This window comes from Malus domestica, chromosome 03 (assembly GCF_042453785.1).
Source record: "Malus domestica chromosome 03, GDT2T_hap1".
Taxonomy (NCBI): Eukaryota; Viridiplantae; Streptophyta; class Magnoliopsida; order Rosales; family Rosaceae; genus Malus; species Malus domestica.
The window spans coordinates 3269098-3284734 of NC_091663.1; the positions used below are offsets into that span (position 1 = coordinate 3269098).

At 34.4% G+C, this 15637-nt stretch overlaps 1 protein-coding gene and 1 long non-coding RNA gene across 3 annotated transcripts; both read left to right on the forward strand.

Moving 5' to 3' along the window:
* Window positions 1–428, forward strand: LOC139194027 (uncharacterized). The gene is made up of 2 exons (XR_011578697.1): window positions 1–137; window positions 227–428. It is a non-coding gene; the product is annotated as an uncharacterized lncRNA (long non-coding RNA).
* Window positions 429–10237: 9809 nt separating this feature from the next.
* LOC103417484 (phosphatidylinositol/phosphatidylcholine transfer protein SFH13) lies at window positions 10238–15637 on the forward strand. 2 transcript variants are annotated; one of them, XM_008355668.4, is made up of 15 exons: window positions 10238–10585; window positions 11603–11720; window positions 11910–12213; window positions 12324–12423; window positions 12799–13065; window positions 13162–13239; window positions 13347–13451; window positions 13535–13584; window positions 13668–13767; window positions 13874–13972; window positions 14068–14181; window positions 14282–14411; window positions 14584–14963; window positions 15055–15129; window positions 15388–15637. In XM_008355668.4, exons 2-15 carry the CDS (start codon window positions 11708–11710, stop codon window positions 15406–15408), a joined length of 1836 nt encoding a protein of 611 aa, XP_008353890.3. In that variant the 5' UTR covers window positions 10238–10585; window positions 11603–11707; the 3' UTR covers window positions 15409–15637. The 2 variants fall into 2 exon arrangements, with proteins under 2 accessions (XP_008353890.3, XP_070674881.1); XM_070818780.1 differs by having other exon boundaries at window positions 10268–11084.

Sequence of the window (15637 nt, forward strand, 5' to 3'; positions counted from 1 at the left end):
ATGGGAGCATGCAAACGATGCAAATGCAAAAGGAGAAAGAGAAGCACATAGTAATATGGTGTTGGTGGATTGAGATTCATTCCGGATCTTTTTGCCCAGAATTCGCTGATCGAGAGACTCGGATTACTCAATTTTAGGTCTCCGGTCACTATTAGTCTATTTTACCGACCCACTTCAAAAAAACTAAAATATTTGAACGGCTCTGATCTCTCTCTCTTCTAAACAGTTTGAATCTCTCGATCCGCGGACTCCTGATGCAGAAAACCGTAGTGGATCTCAACCCGTGTTGGGGAGGTGGGGGAGCAGAAGCACTTGAGGACAATAATAACCCCTCTTTTGTGAAAATTATTGAGCTCAATATATGTAAGGTACAATAATACAATTAGACAAACCAAATAAAAAAGGCATGCATCTTGGCTTTTCCACAATGTTTATTCACACTTGCTTCCTACTTGTTTGGATGCCCTCTGTGTAGGCACATGGGCATATGCTTGCTTTCTTTTGTTCAAACTTAAAATTATGTACTGACCAACAGTTGCAAGTTGGGAGTCATGTTGTAGGGACAGTAACAAAGTACTTAAACTATTGTTGGTAAATAAATATAAGTTGCTTTTGTCTATTGCTATTTTATTTCTATTAAGTATTCGAACTTGAAGATCAGGGCAAAGAGAAAATATTAGGTAGGAGTGTCACATGGTCGGACTTGTATGTCCATCTAATAAAAAGTCGTCATGTCAACACAAATGAGGCCGGATTAACCAAAAAACTGAGGTGGTGTGTGTTTTTGCATGAGAGAGGGAGAGAAGATGCTCACTTGCTCCCCTACTTAAGTTTTTTGCCATTGCATTTGCATGTTTCGTTGAAATTAGGGAAGTCATGAATAGGAGAAGTAAGAAATAATGTTGAAGATAGAATGATTAGAAATTAGGTCTACTATTTCCCAAATCAATTTAAAATTGATTTTAAAGTGTTTGATTACAAATTATAATACGAGGAAACATATATATTGTTTTGATTCTTGTATTAGTGAAGAGAATCATCAAGCACACTTAACAAACAAAAGACATGAACTAGAATAATTCTAATTCTAGTCAGTTTCAAATTACCACTACAAATTATAGCTCATTGCGATATCCAACAACCATATATGATCGTTGATATGTGGTTATATCAAATATTTATAAGTATTGTAGCCAGTCACGTTATTAGTATTTTGTAGATTGAGCAATGTGGATGCAAATTTTGTACACAATTGATTTGACAAAATTTTACCAACAAGAGAATAAACACCATTAGCCTAATTGATGAACACCCTTAAAAAAGTTGGGAGGGTGTCCACAAAAGAGTATTCGGTGCCTTAGTTAGAAAAGTAGTTGAGGAAAAAAAGAACTTGCGAGTATTTTGAGTAGTACGTGTTGATTACCGTTTCCTCTTATTGACTTGTCTATTTATAGGGAAGAAACCTTAGCAAGCAGCTGGGAGGGAAGGCTGCAAAGCATACTAGGCAGTCTGTGATGATGCAGGCTAGTCTTCGCTATCTTGCCAGCTAGTAGTATTGAAGGTCCCTGTTGGTAAGAGCGCAGGTGGGATGGACACCCAAGGGGAGACTGTGAGAGTCGTTACCTTGCCTCCATTAGATTGGGTATGGCCCGATGGTAGGACATATTATGTGTGGCCTGGAGATTCCATGCCTTGCACCGTGGTGACCCAAAGAGCTCATGGTTCGTTTGTGGCATAAAAGCCCAATTATTTTAGGGCAAACTATGTCTTATTCCCTTAGGGTAATTTTAGTCACTCACGACGTCAAAGGTAAAGCTGTCATATTGAGAATATAGTTCATGTTTTCTTTCTCTTATTGAATGTGATTAATTTACGTCTCTACATTACTAGTTTTACTCGCAATTTTTCTTGAGTACCTACAAATACTTTGTGTCGACTTATATTTGAATGTTGAATAATTTAATGATTGTCAATTACTTAGTTTAAATTGTAAAATCAAATTCATCGGTCAAATATGTATCGATTGATTCTATCCAATTTCAAGTTACCGCTACAAATTATATATAACTCATTGCAATTTTTCTAGGGTGGTGCTACCCATTTTGACCTCCTACACATCTCTTATTAATACAAGTCTTTTGATTCTTTTCAATTCGAGAAAGGTGTCTAAGAGATAAAAATGAGTATGTAGTTAGCACAATCCTCTATCTATTAGAACTTTTTGTGCCTTTGCAATTCACATGAACTCTTTTCTCAGTTAATGCCAGAACACATCTTTACATTCTCCAAATTAAAAGTTACAAAGGAAGAGGATGTCCCAATTGTCATTGCCTTGCACTGAACTAGGCATTGACATTTAACTTTCTGCAAGTGTAAAAAAAAAGTAAACACTTCATCAAATCCAATGTACATTGACCTGTAACTGAAAGGATGTATCTTGTCGTAAGAAAAAGCAAAAGCTGTTGGTCAAGATTTTGATGTCGGTCGGCGCGTTGGATGTTCATGTACACTAATATGTATTTTGAGGTCTGATATATTTTATTCCCAATGTTAATCAAGTATTATTCTGAGAGATAAAGGACTAAACAGAGAGGAAGGTGCCAAGGTTTTTGTAAAAAATCCCTTGTTTTTATTCAGCAGCTTCCTCAATGTCCAAGTAATTGTTAATTTTGATGCTTATAATTAAGCTGCCAAACTTCTTCGTTACAGTCTTCTAGGAAAATAATTAAAGATGTTACTCAACCTATGAAAAAAAACTAATTATATAACGGAATTTGACTACAATACTTATGTATACTTAATACAATTATCAGTTAATGATTATATATGTTGTAATAATATTCAACAACTATATGTGGACGTCTATTGTAGCTAGTCCCGTTAGGTAATTAGTTCCTTTTGTGGATTGAGTAACATTACTAGTGTCGATATATATTTGACTGCTAAATAATTTAAGTTTAAATCATAAAATCTAATTCATTGCTCAAATATGTCTCAACAACAGATGTCTTTGAGTACTTGAAAAAATTGATAGGTTTATTTTTAGCTACACTCCCTGTAACTTGATTTTATGCTGTCTAAAACTTAAAAATCGTCACTTTATTCATTCTAACTCAAAATTTGCTCCACATTGCCTTATTTTTGTTATTTTCGTCCAAACATTTTAGAATTGTTAAAGACACAAGTGATCCCTGTTCTCCATATCCTAGTTGTGGCGCGTAATGTTTTTATGAAATTTGGGTGCAACGGAAGATTTAGTTTGAAATTGGTTGTATGCTTGTACTTTTTTATTTTCGTATAAAATATATTTTTCAAAAGAAAAATGCTAAGAAGACTCTCTCAAAGTAGATTCTTTATGGATTATCTGTCACCTCATTTTTTTTTTATAATATTTTATAATGTTGACAAGAGAATTATGTCAAATATAAGATTACAGAGAGTCTATGAAAATCTCACTTTTAGAAGATTCTCCTTAGTATTTCTCAAAAAGACGGTCAAACATTACAATTTCAGCAAGATGGTGGGGTTGTTTGACCAAAGTTTTGCTATGAAAATTAATTAGAGAAATCACACTGAGAAAAGCAAAGCAAATGTGTATAAGATTGAGCTAATGATTAAATAATGAATGGAACCGAATGGGAAGGCCAAACAAAATGAAATGATTAGTTTCCAAAAAAAAAAAAAAAAAGAAGAAAGAAATGATTTCCTCATGAAATGAGTCCCCTAAAGAAGTGGCGAAAACCAGGCGAGCCAACCCACATACTCACATTATTCAATCTTCATCTTCTCCCTCTAATTAATCTCCGTCTCTCTTTCTCTCTCTGAAAAAGAAAAGAGAGAGACCAGGGAAAAGAAAGATTTCTGGAAAGATATGGCCATGTCTTTGTGCTGCGGTAATAGACCAGCTAGGTTACAGCTACATTCTGGTTTCTAGTGCAACCGTCAGAAAATTTCACAGAGAATCACGAGCTTCCCTATTTTACTCCTGATATCAGAAAAAAAGAATGTGGGACATTACAAGGGGTTTCTTGGGACTGACGTTTCACAAAGTTTAGAAATTGGAAAATGACAGAACGAAGCCAGAATAAATATCTCTGCGTGAAATCATGATGAGAGAGAGAGAGAGTGAGAGAGAGAGGAGGGGTATCTTTCCGTTGTGTGTTTCTTGGTGTTTTTTTACATCGGAATGTCTAGAGGGTATTTGATATAGGATGCAGACGCTTCTTAAGACAACAGAGCCATGCATGCAGTATTTATCTTCTACGCAGAGACAGAGAAAAGGAAGAGAGAGAGGGGGGCAAAGTGATAGGACACAGTAATGTGGAAAGCTCAATGACTCTTTCTTCTTCAAACAATAGAGAATTTCGTTAAATTTGAATGTAAGTGTCTACATCAAATGAGTTTTAACAAACACTTCGTCTCAAATCGATCTCATCTATGAAGATCACTTCCCTTGAAACAAAAAAAAAGTTACTAAATGTGTTGTCTTGTTACAAATACGAAGAGCAAAAAGAACTTCTACACACTTTCATAAAGGCTCATTTATATATGTTTTTAAAATGATTGAAAAAACTTTTAGAGAAAATATTTTTTGGAATTCAAAAGCACTTGAAGTGCTTTCTGTAAGAAACATCAATTATGTGCTTCTTCCAAGAAGCATTTCAAGTGATTTTCTAGGATTTACTTCATCTTTACTAAAGATTGGTATTAAAAACATTTCCACTAAAAGTATTTTCAGGTATTTTAAAAGCACATTCAAACAAACTCTAAATTGTCAAATGCAATTATTTTTCGTTGAGATCTTGGTCATCTAATTGCTCCAAATATCCATGTGTGTTTAACTATGTATATCGGCTCACTTTCTTATGCTACTTTATACTCGATTTCTTTACTTAGATTTGAATGATTGTCCTTATTTTTCCAACCAAAACTTGTTGCAATAAAGTAAGAGTAAATTGTAGCAATGATCCTTTAACTTTAATCAAATTGGAGCAATGATCCCTCAACTAAAAATTCATTATCATTGGTCTCTAAACTCATCAAAATGTGTAGCAATAGTCATTTTCGTCAACTTCGTCAGAATTTTGTCAATATGAGTTATGTTGGAATGATCATTGCTACAATTGGGTTAAAATACTCATTTGCATACTCTGAGCAAATAAACAAGTCAAAATTGTTAACCCTAATTATTCATTACTCAGAACGTGCATGATAAGAAACTAAAATTCATTGGGTTATGGCTAATTGAATATGGCTTACACATGATTCATGCACTACATCAAGGATGGATACTACTCATGCCACAGTTAGATCAATCTTTCATGTGCACGTCTGAAAAAAATAGATTATTGACTATCACTTCTGGACTACACTTAATTTATTAGAAAATTCACATACATCTACACTTAATAATTATTTATGCATAATTGCATATGTACAAAGTGAAAATTGGTGACACAACAATCTATATAGTGACAAATTAAGCTGCCAAAAATGAAACGATAAGGATTTTAGTGAAACTCGACCTTAACTTTACGTGGATTTAACTCCTTAACGATAAAAATCTTTTACTGTTGGATCCTTACAAAACTTTAACTATATCTCCGGTCGTTTATTCACATGATTTATGTTAACGTGCTCATTCTAAAATTTTCTTATAGAGTACCGAACATAAGAATATGCCCCTTTTAATATCACAATCCTCGTCGTTTTGAATACATTTATATCACAATCGTTAAGTGAATTGCTAAGGGAAAACACACTCTATCCTTTAAACATGCATTTCGTAATCAACTGTTCAGTATGTGGTCGATATCAAGAGGTTTCGTGCAATTCATTTCACCAAATAGGCAATGGCTCAAATAGAGAAGACTTGGTGCAGTGAACTGTTAAGGGAAAACACGCACACAATATATTATAGGTAGAGCAGTGGGATTGACAAAGAAAACATTAACGATTTTTAATTTACGTTTTGGATTGACTTTGCTGTCTTATTGCATTTTACGTGATGGACTATCCATATATGCCCTAACTTTTATATTTCTCTTTTCTTACAATATGGCCCTTTTCCAATATTTAGGGTTTTAGTGACTTGTGAATTGTGATGATAACTCATGCCAATCGATTTGAATTTCTAGATCGTACCAAGCAAATATGTGAAAGGATTTTTGTTTTGTCACTATTTATATTTCAAGATTCATCTTTGTATATTGTAGAAAGAAATGTTGGAATATGAGACATCGTAGTGATGCAACATTCCCCCTTGAAAGCATTCAAGAGTGCGATGATTTGTTGCCAAATGCAAAAAACAAAAAAAATCTAGACAATGCTATATGTTTATACTTGTTTTGGCTTAAGTTATATTGTTATAAGGTGGTGCTATCCACATATCCATTTTTATTTCTCACATACTCCTCTCAACTTTTAGCATTCGGATCGAATAAATTGAAAATCAATGTACAAAAATTAAGAAAGGTGTGTGAAATGTAAAGACTTAAGAATTAAGCTAACTAAGCCTTAGCAAATATAACTAGCTTAACAGCTGTCATAACAAACTAACAACAACTATTGTAACCTCAAGTTATATCTCTAGAGGAGACAATTACATTTTTATCCTCAATATTCTTCGTATAAAAGAGTAATAGTCGTATATAATTGTTGAAGCACATAAATTTCATCTGTACCATTTTAAAGAACTTTGGTAACGAATAAAGATTTGGATGGGTTATATCATCAACAAGTTTGACAACAATGTAAAGATAGATACATAGGTTACCAAACTTTTTTATTTTTTGTTCAACTTCCAAAGGTTTCCCTCTTTCAAAGAAAATCTAAATTGCGGACTTGATTTTTCATAGACAAAATATTCGTTTGTATTTTATGTTTGGTCGTACTTTTTTTAATTATTTTCTTTCGTTGTATTTTTGCTTATCACTTTCAAGTGGTGATGTTGCTCATCATTCTTTTCTCATTGAATGAGTTTAAATTCTGATATTTGTATCTATCTACTACACAAATTTTAAAATTCAAACTCATCAAACGATGATATATAAGGTAGTGTCATGGTTTTTTTTTTTTTTTTTTTTTCTCAGTCGAATGACTGAGAATACTGTCATTCGTTCTTGGTTGGAGAGTTTGGCGTGCCAAAATCAAGAAAACAAAAAACTCATGATTACAAAAGGAAGAGAATCTCACTCAAAACTTGGTTAGCTTTTCCTTGTCCTCCTTTTTTTACCAAATTATAGCGCACGCGCGCATCAACAAAAAATCCTTTGACTAATTATATAAGTTTTACACCTTCCATTTCAAAGATGTAAAAGTTCGTAGTAAAGTAATTAGGTTTAGTTTTGTTGAACTATTTCTTTGTATACAATTCATTTAATGTTTCCTGTATTTTGACCTATTTTTTTCCCATTTTAAAGTATTTTTACCCAAAGAGAGAGTGCAAGTAAAAATTTCATAGTTAAAATTGTTCAAATAACGTATTTTTACCCAAGGAGAGAGTCGCTGCTTTCGTTTTCATCGACATCAAGGTATGAAAAACTACCCAAAACCACACGCAATACCAATATATAGCTTATCTTATTTTTTTATGTGTATCCGAAATATGAGATGATACATCATAATTTATTATATAAATAGACGATATGTTTGATACGTTTCATTTTTAATGTTTATTATCTATGTCTCTCCACTTATATTATAATATAGTTTCATCGTACGTATTTGTGCTAATCAAGTATTTTTACGTCAACTTCATTTCACATGCATTGATAACATTCGCCTTCTTAAAATATCGGACACTTTTGAAGTGAATTAATTAAAGTGATGATGGTGTCAACACAAGAGACTTGTGATGAGGTCTTCGATCCATCACCCATGAAGGAAGTGGGACTAACCTAATTAAATTTGAAACCCTAGGAATATGTGGAGAGATTTTTAATATGTTCAGAACACGGGATGATATGCCAGATGTTATTATATAAATGGATAAACACTTAGAAAAAAAAGTTTCTCTCCAATTGAACAATGACGTGCGGTGTACCATCCTATATCCTCGACAAACTGAAAAATTTCTCCAATTGTGGTGCAGTAATTTTGTTACAATACTTTGGTGAATGAATATAATCTTTCATGCATATATAATGTAGTACGGTGCCGGGTATGGACCGCAGTGAGTAGGGTTTGGTGGTGGAAGGGCCGTCTATGATGTGTAGCTGCTGTTGTCAATAAATTTTTAACCACCACGATCAACTAACTCTACAGAATTTTGGGGTGTTGGTTCAACATCCAATGTTATCCTATGATTATTAACGAATGACTTGAACCAAACATTAATTATGGTTTGGAATTTCTAAGCCACACGATTGCAGCACATAATTGACCCATCACCCTTCACTCATTAATTAATAATTTTGTGTGCACCAAGAAAATTGTCATATGTTGTTATCAAATCATGTATTATGACGTGAGTTTTGCACCCAATCTCCCTCATGTCTTTGCACTCGAGGGTCAATCTCTGTCTGGTCAGAATAAACTTTTGCACACCTCTATCACCCTTTGGGAGCCCTACGCTCTGTAAAAACTAAAAACTACCAATCTGAGATTGTTTCTTGGCTGGTAAGACTTGACACAAAGTTAAAATTATAGCTATTTTAGAGTGGTATCTCACTGATAACTCGAAAACTTTAAAATTATGACATTCTTCGCCTTCCACCTAAGTTGCGTAAAAAAAGGCTGAAAGTCACTCTCAAAGAACAATAAAACTTTATGTCCAAAGTTGATGCGTTCAATTCTTAAAGTTATTAAGAATAATAACATTATGTGACAATAATGTTTTAAATACTCATCACCATCTTTTATTTACGACACATATAATTTGGACGAAAGACATGAGACTGAACAAGCTTGCTAGCAGAACTTACAAAAAGCTGATGACTACGAAAGTCGTGCCAAGTTATAGGAACAACCAACCTACTATTTTGCTCGTATGGAAACCGGTTTCCTAATTTGGTCGACCTTTTATCATGCAACGATTTTTGTGGACTTGGAAATTGTTAAATTTGTCCACTCAATATTCTCATGATTTATGTTTTCAGTTATAGCTTATATACGTTATTTAATTGCATGCATTGATTGGATCCAACTTAAATGCAATTTGATTATTTTTAACCCAACAATTAGACTGTATTAAATAGTTTAATATAAATGAAAAACTTCTAATTAACTGACTCGATCGTTTAATTTGAAAATAAATGGTCGAGGTTTGACCTTAAACCTTAAATTTAAGAAATGAACCGAGTCAGTAAAATTATGCTTGTTACTCTTAAAGATAGGAATGCAAAAAAATTGAGTTATATCATTACCTAAAAAAAACATTACCAAAACAAAGAAAAGGCCGTAACTTTATCTTTACTGCAAAACAAAGAAACTAACAAGATGCACCCTTTACATTATATCAATTCAAGAATCTTAACTCTTGGAGAGATTTTACAGTGTGCCGGAAACACAGCTGAGTACATTAAGTGTAATAATATAATTAACTGAATTTTTTTTCCTTCAAATTTTCAACCAATTGTAATTGTGTTATTACAATTGATGTAATGGGCCATGTTTCCGATACACTAAAAATTCTCCAACTCTTGTGGTAGTATAACATACGTGGGTTAGGTCAAGTCATAAATTTTTCCACCCTTTACACCTACGTCTAAATCCCTTCATTTTAAATAAAGTTGTTTAAAATAACGAGTTGTCTATATTAATATTCAATCGTTCTCATAATAAGATTAAAATTTGGAAATCCACAATAACATATAAGATGAGATTGAGTAGGAAAGTGAATGAAGAGTTAACACGACACCTAGAATTCACTTAATCACAATTAGGCTAATATGAGTAGCTTAGTTTGACCAATTTAACAAAACTTAAAAATAAGGTGCGTGGGTTAGAACGAACGCAACTACAAGCAAAGCGCATAAAACAATTTGCTTTATCCTACTCCAATCGCCACCGTCAATTCATTTTTTTTGCCCCCCAAAATTAAATTAATTAAATTAAAATTAAAAAGAGATTAATTAATTTACAAGTACAAAACACTAAATTCTGAAAACGAAAGTAGAGGCTGCCACGTGTGCAAATAGGAGGGAACAACAGTGCCACAAAAGGGAGGGGATAACATCATTTCTACCTAATTCACTAAATTTGAGAATAAGGATTATTGAAATTTGATCAAACGATTACAAATAAATGGTAACTTATTAAATAGAAAGAGGAGAGAGAGAGGAGAGAGAGAGGACAGCTGGGGAAAAGGGAGTAGGAGAGAAGAGGCGAGAGAGCTCTTTCGCTTCCGAGAATTGTCTTTTGCATTTTTTTCTTTCCCTTCTGCTAAAAATCTAGGTTATGATCTTCTTTTGTTCTCTCATTTAAATTTCTCGAGAAAATTCCCGATTTTTCTCGGGAAAATCTCCTACCGAGTTTCATTTTTATCCCGTTCTCTCTTCCCGCCCATCTCTGTTTCTGGATTAGATTCTCTGCGAGTGAACCTACGGCCTGAGCTTCTCGGCTTGCGATCCAGCTTCCAATCTAGGTTTTTTTCTTCTGTTTTCTCACTCGTCTTATTTTTTTTTCCTGTAAAGTTTTAATCTTTGTGGGAAATTTACGTAGACAGGAAGAATGCGTGTGATCCGAACGTGGGTTATCGGCATTGGTGAGATTTAATGCGTTTTGGGGATTGGGGAGCGTTTAAGGTGGTGTAAATGCGAGAGCTTGATGGTTTGGATGCTATCGGATAGTTTTTTGGGACGGTTTCACTTTTGTCACAAAATCTTGTAACTTTCAGAGAGCTCCTGAGAGACATTGGTTGAGTTTGCTTGATGGGATTTATTTATTCAGTTCTTTTGTTAATCACCTGAAGTTAGAGAGATTGGTTTGCCTGATGAGATTGATTTATGTGTGAAATCTGGGAAAGGTGGCAAATTTGGAGATGATGAAGAATCTGATTGTGCTGAAGATATAGACAAATGGGGTTTTTCTAATTTGGATTGGGAATTTAGCTGCTCCAGATCTGTCTACCATTTGAAAATTGGGTATTGAATATTCAAAGGGCCTTTTTTTTAGCCTGCAGATGTTGGAAAGTGACACTCTTTCTTTTACAAGTTTGAATTGTGAGGAAAATTGAGTTAGTAAGTTCAGGGGAGGTTCAATAGTGATAAGGTTTTTGAGGAGAATATGATATTTTAGGGGTAGGAATTCACTGGGAAATTAACAGAACACAAATGCAGTTGTTTCCTTTTCTCATTTTTTAATTTTTACCCAATGCAGCAAAGAAATTTCCACAAATATTCATGTATGCATTTGATGATTTACATTTAGCTGACTAATTATGTTTTTTTTTTTATTGGTTATATTGTTTCTTTTATTCACACTTCGATGTTTTTGAGAATTCGATTTGGTTGAGTGCAGTCAAATTATTTATAGTCATATTCTACAATCTGTCCTAGATATAAAGTCAGTCACTTCACATCTGCTGCTTCAACTTCTGTATAATTTAAGATATTACAATCTCTTGCATTTGAATCCTAAGTAGTTGCTTGTATTTTGACAGAATATGGGGACTTTCATACTTTAAACATTGCGGTGGATTCGCCTCCTTTCTCTGAAGATTTAGGGCCAAGAGACTTGGAAAATCTTCCCTCTGCATTGGACTAAGATGTCGATGTCAGGTATGCTTCCTGGTTAGCTAGATGAATTTGTTATCTCTGGTTGAGAATAATTTTACACAATGCACTCTGTCATATGAAGGGAATATGGGAACGTGATGCTTGTTTTATTAGAAAAAACAAATGCAAATTTGAGATAAACTTTGCATATTGTGGTACTGATGGTTATGCGTGTTAATCTGTTTACTGAAGGCCTTGAAGGGTTTGGAGCTCTTGAGGAAGTCCGAGAGAGAAGATCCGATTTTGAGATTTCTGAAGAGGAGAGAAGACGCTCAAGAATTTGTAATCTCAAGAAGAAGGCGATAAATGCTTCCAGTAAGTTTACCCATTCTCTTAAAAAAAGAGGAAAAAGGAAAATCGATTACCGGGTTCCATCAGTTTCCATACAAGATGTACGGGATGCGAAAGAGGAGAGTGTTGTGCAAGAGTTTCGTCAAAGACTCCTTGACATGGACTTGTTGCCAGCAAGGCACGATGACTACCATACTTTGTTGAGGTCAGTCAAATCCATCCAATATATCTGTTGGTAATAACATAGTGGCCAAATTTCAGTTTCCAATTGAGATATAGTGGATTATATGGTATATTTGTTCGACTCTCATGTAGATTTTTGAAAGCTAGAGACCTTAACATTGAAAAAACACTCCGGTTGTGGGAAGAAATGCTTAAATGGAGAAAAGAATTTGGAACAGACACCATTTTGGAGGTAATGAGGTTATCTTTTGTCACTGATGATATAGCTATGGATGTATTATCTTTTAGACAGGTAATTTTTTGGTGTGCTAGGAAATAGAAATAAGATCTTCGTCTAATTGGAATTTGGAAGCACAAATTTAATTAATCTAAGACCTTTGAAACTGAGTGTCATATCTGGAGAATGTCATCTCTGGTGATAAGGGGTTTTTTTTTTTTTTTTTTTTTTTTGAGAAGAAACGACTCTGGTGATAAGTTATTATTATCTGAATATTAATAGGGCTCTAACGGTTGGAATGTTGTAGCGTGTTTGAAATGCAAACTGATAACAAAAAAAATTTGGTTTTTTATTTAACTCTAACTCATTGTTAAATTAATAAATTTGAAGGATTTTGAATTTGAAGAGCTTGATGAAGTAGTGCAATATTACCCTCAAGGATACCATGGGGTTGATAAAGATGGCAGACCTGTTTACATTGAGAGACTGGGAAAAGCTCATCCAAGTAGGCTAATGCAAATCACCAGTATAGAGCGATACTTAAAGTACCATGTCCAAGAGTTTGAGAGAGCTCTGCAGGAGAAATTCCCTGCTTGTTCAATTGCAGCAAAGAGACAGATATGTTCAACAACTACTATACTGGATGTACAAGGCTTGGTATGCTTATGTCTTTCCTTCACATTTGTACTTCTGTTACTGCCGTTGCTAAATTCCAGAATTCTAACTAGAAAAATGATCGTATGTGAAATACAGGGCATGAAAAATTTCACTAGGACTGCTGCAAATCTTTTGTCTGCCATGACAAAGATAGACACCAATTACTACCCTGAGGTATTGGAATCACCTGACAATATTTTGATTTCATTTTATTTGGGTTTAAAGAATAATATTTTTTTTTATAAAGTGCCATATGGGTCTAACAGTTTAGCAATATACAGACTCTACAACGAATGTACATTGTCAATGCTGGTCCTGGCTTTAAGAAGATGCTTTGGCCTGCTGCACAGAAGTTTCTTGATGTAAAGACTATTGCAAAGATACAGGTAAAGGATACTGCTCTAGGCCACGTGGCATCTAAATTTCCTTATCCTGCAGCCTTGATCGCTGATAATTATCTTAAATCCAGGTTTTGGATCCCAAGTCCTTGTCTAAACTACTGGAAGTCATTGATTCAAGGTATGTATACCATAATACTCTGCAATATTTTCATTGACGCTTGACAGTACTCGTCAGCTCACTGTACATATCTCTCTTTTCAGTCAGTTGCCAGACTTCCTGGGCGGAACATGTACATGTTCAGCTGAAGGGGGTTGCCTTAGGTCTAATAAAGGTCCATGGAATGACATCGAGATAATGAAGGTTATCATCTTTTTTTATTTCCCTAATGAGCAGTCTAGTGGTTTCAGGCTACAATCTCTTTATTGAATTAAGTACTGAATATTAACCCAGCGTCTCTAATTTGTAGCTTCTGCATGCTGCCGAAGCAACATTTGTGAGGCAAATTTCTAGTGTGTCTGGTGAACAGGAGAAATTTGATTCATATATTCAAATACACCCACTGAAGGTTAGTTCAGAAATATTATTTGTAGTACTTGATGTATTGCTGGTTCAGAGAAGTTGGCCCATACTTATTCTTTTATTCTTTGTGTGTTTTATCAGGGTAGAACAAGCAATACATCAGTTGTAGAATCAGGGTCAGATATTGATGATCCTTGTTCTTCACTTGGACGAAGGAGTTCTGCATTTCCTCCTTTGGACGCAGTTGATGAAGAAGTGAGTTTCAAGATTAATTTTCTTTGTGATTTGTTTGGTTCAAAAGATGCACTGCATCTGTTGGTGTGCGTATTGATTAATCTGTCTTTCACACGTCAAGGCATTAGATCCAAATGCATTCTACAGCAGAGATGATCTTCCCCGGGTTGAGAAAGCCAGAACAAGTGATCAAGGAGTTCAATGTCATCAGGATCAGAATGTTTCTTGTGAAGCAACATTAAATTCAGAAGGTGAACACATTATAATCTTATTTCCAGTTATTTTTCTTTTCTAAAATCTTTTGTCTACTTCTATAAATGTGAAAAATGCATTTACCACTGCTTATATATTTCAACTATTAGCTGTTGTTCCCTTTTCAATCTTACCTTTCAGCTTATATCCCAAGTTCATGTGTCTTTTCAGGTAGTTCAGTTAGGTTTGACGCAGCTGAGGACAAAATTGAGAAGACGGACTTCACTCGTGTGGCAAGAAAGCTGATATCTTTCGTGATCAGACTAATACCATTTTCTCATATTCTACAATTTGAATTTTGGAGAAGGCAGAACACCATTTACCCATCGAAGTTGGTGGAAAGCAACACGAATGGTCATTTACCAGCCCCTGAAGTTGTGAGTCAAGAAGACTATGTCCGCCCGTGTTTACAGCGTCTTCAGCAACTAGAAAAAGTATGTGAGGAGCTTAAAAACAAGCCTGCTGCAATTCCTTTAGAAAAGGAGCGAATGCTGATGGACTCGATGGACAGGATTAAGTCTGTTGAATATGATCTCGAGCAAACAAAAGGAGTATGTTATGTTTGAATGCTTTTAGCCATTTGATTATTGATCTTTTAATTGCACAGATAACAATGTTTTCATTTCAATGTTGTCGTTACAGGTGCTGCATGCTGCAGTTGTAAAGCAACTAGAGATTGCTAGGTTGTTGGAAAATCTACAGGAATCTAAATTTCATGTAAGTCTATCTGCAACAACTTCAACTTCCGTGGTTAAATTTCTGTCTAAATCAAGCGACTTCCATTTTCGGGTTACAAATTAAGCCTTTACTAGTATTAGGAAAGTCTTTTATGGGGAATTTTATCATCGACAAATGATCAACAAGGTAGAAAAGCATATTGTTATAGCTAGCTACAATCAATGAGCTAATGTTCATTTCGTAGCGTTTCGTTTTGTTGAGCCAAATCTGACAATGGTGAGGCTCTTTTTGACGCAGAGAAAGAGACCGTTTTGTTGAGTAGGTAACGACTCATGGCGGGAAAGGCTACACGTTTGGTTAAAGAAGTATGATGCAGAAAAGGCCCCTTCTTTTCATCTTTTTTTTTTTTTTTTTTTTTTTTTTTAAATTGCCTCTCCATCAAAGCTATGAACTGTGTAACCTTCTGCTGCTTTGAGACATAAAAGTGCAGAGATGAACAGAAAAAAATGAATTAATGAAATCTTGTGCAGTTTTGTACAATTCGGCA

Excerpts from the sequence above, each read along its gene's own strand:
- LOC103417484 (XM_008355668.4), top strand. Across the intron at positions 13,973-14,067 it reads TTCAAATACACCCACTGAAG|GGTAGAACAAGCAATACATC; the intron begins GTTAGTTCAGAA and ends GTGTTTTATCAG. Across the intron at positions 15,130-15,387 it reads TACAGGAATCTAAATTTCAT|AGAAAGAGACCGTTTTGTTG; the intron begins GTAAGTCTATCT and ends TTTTTGACGCAG.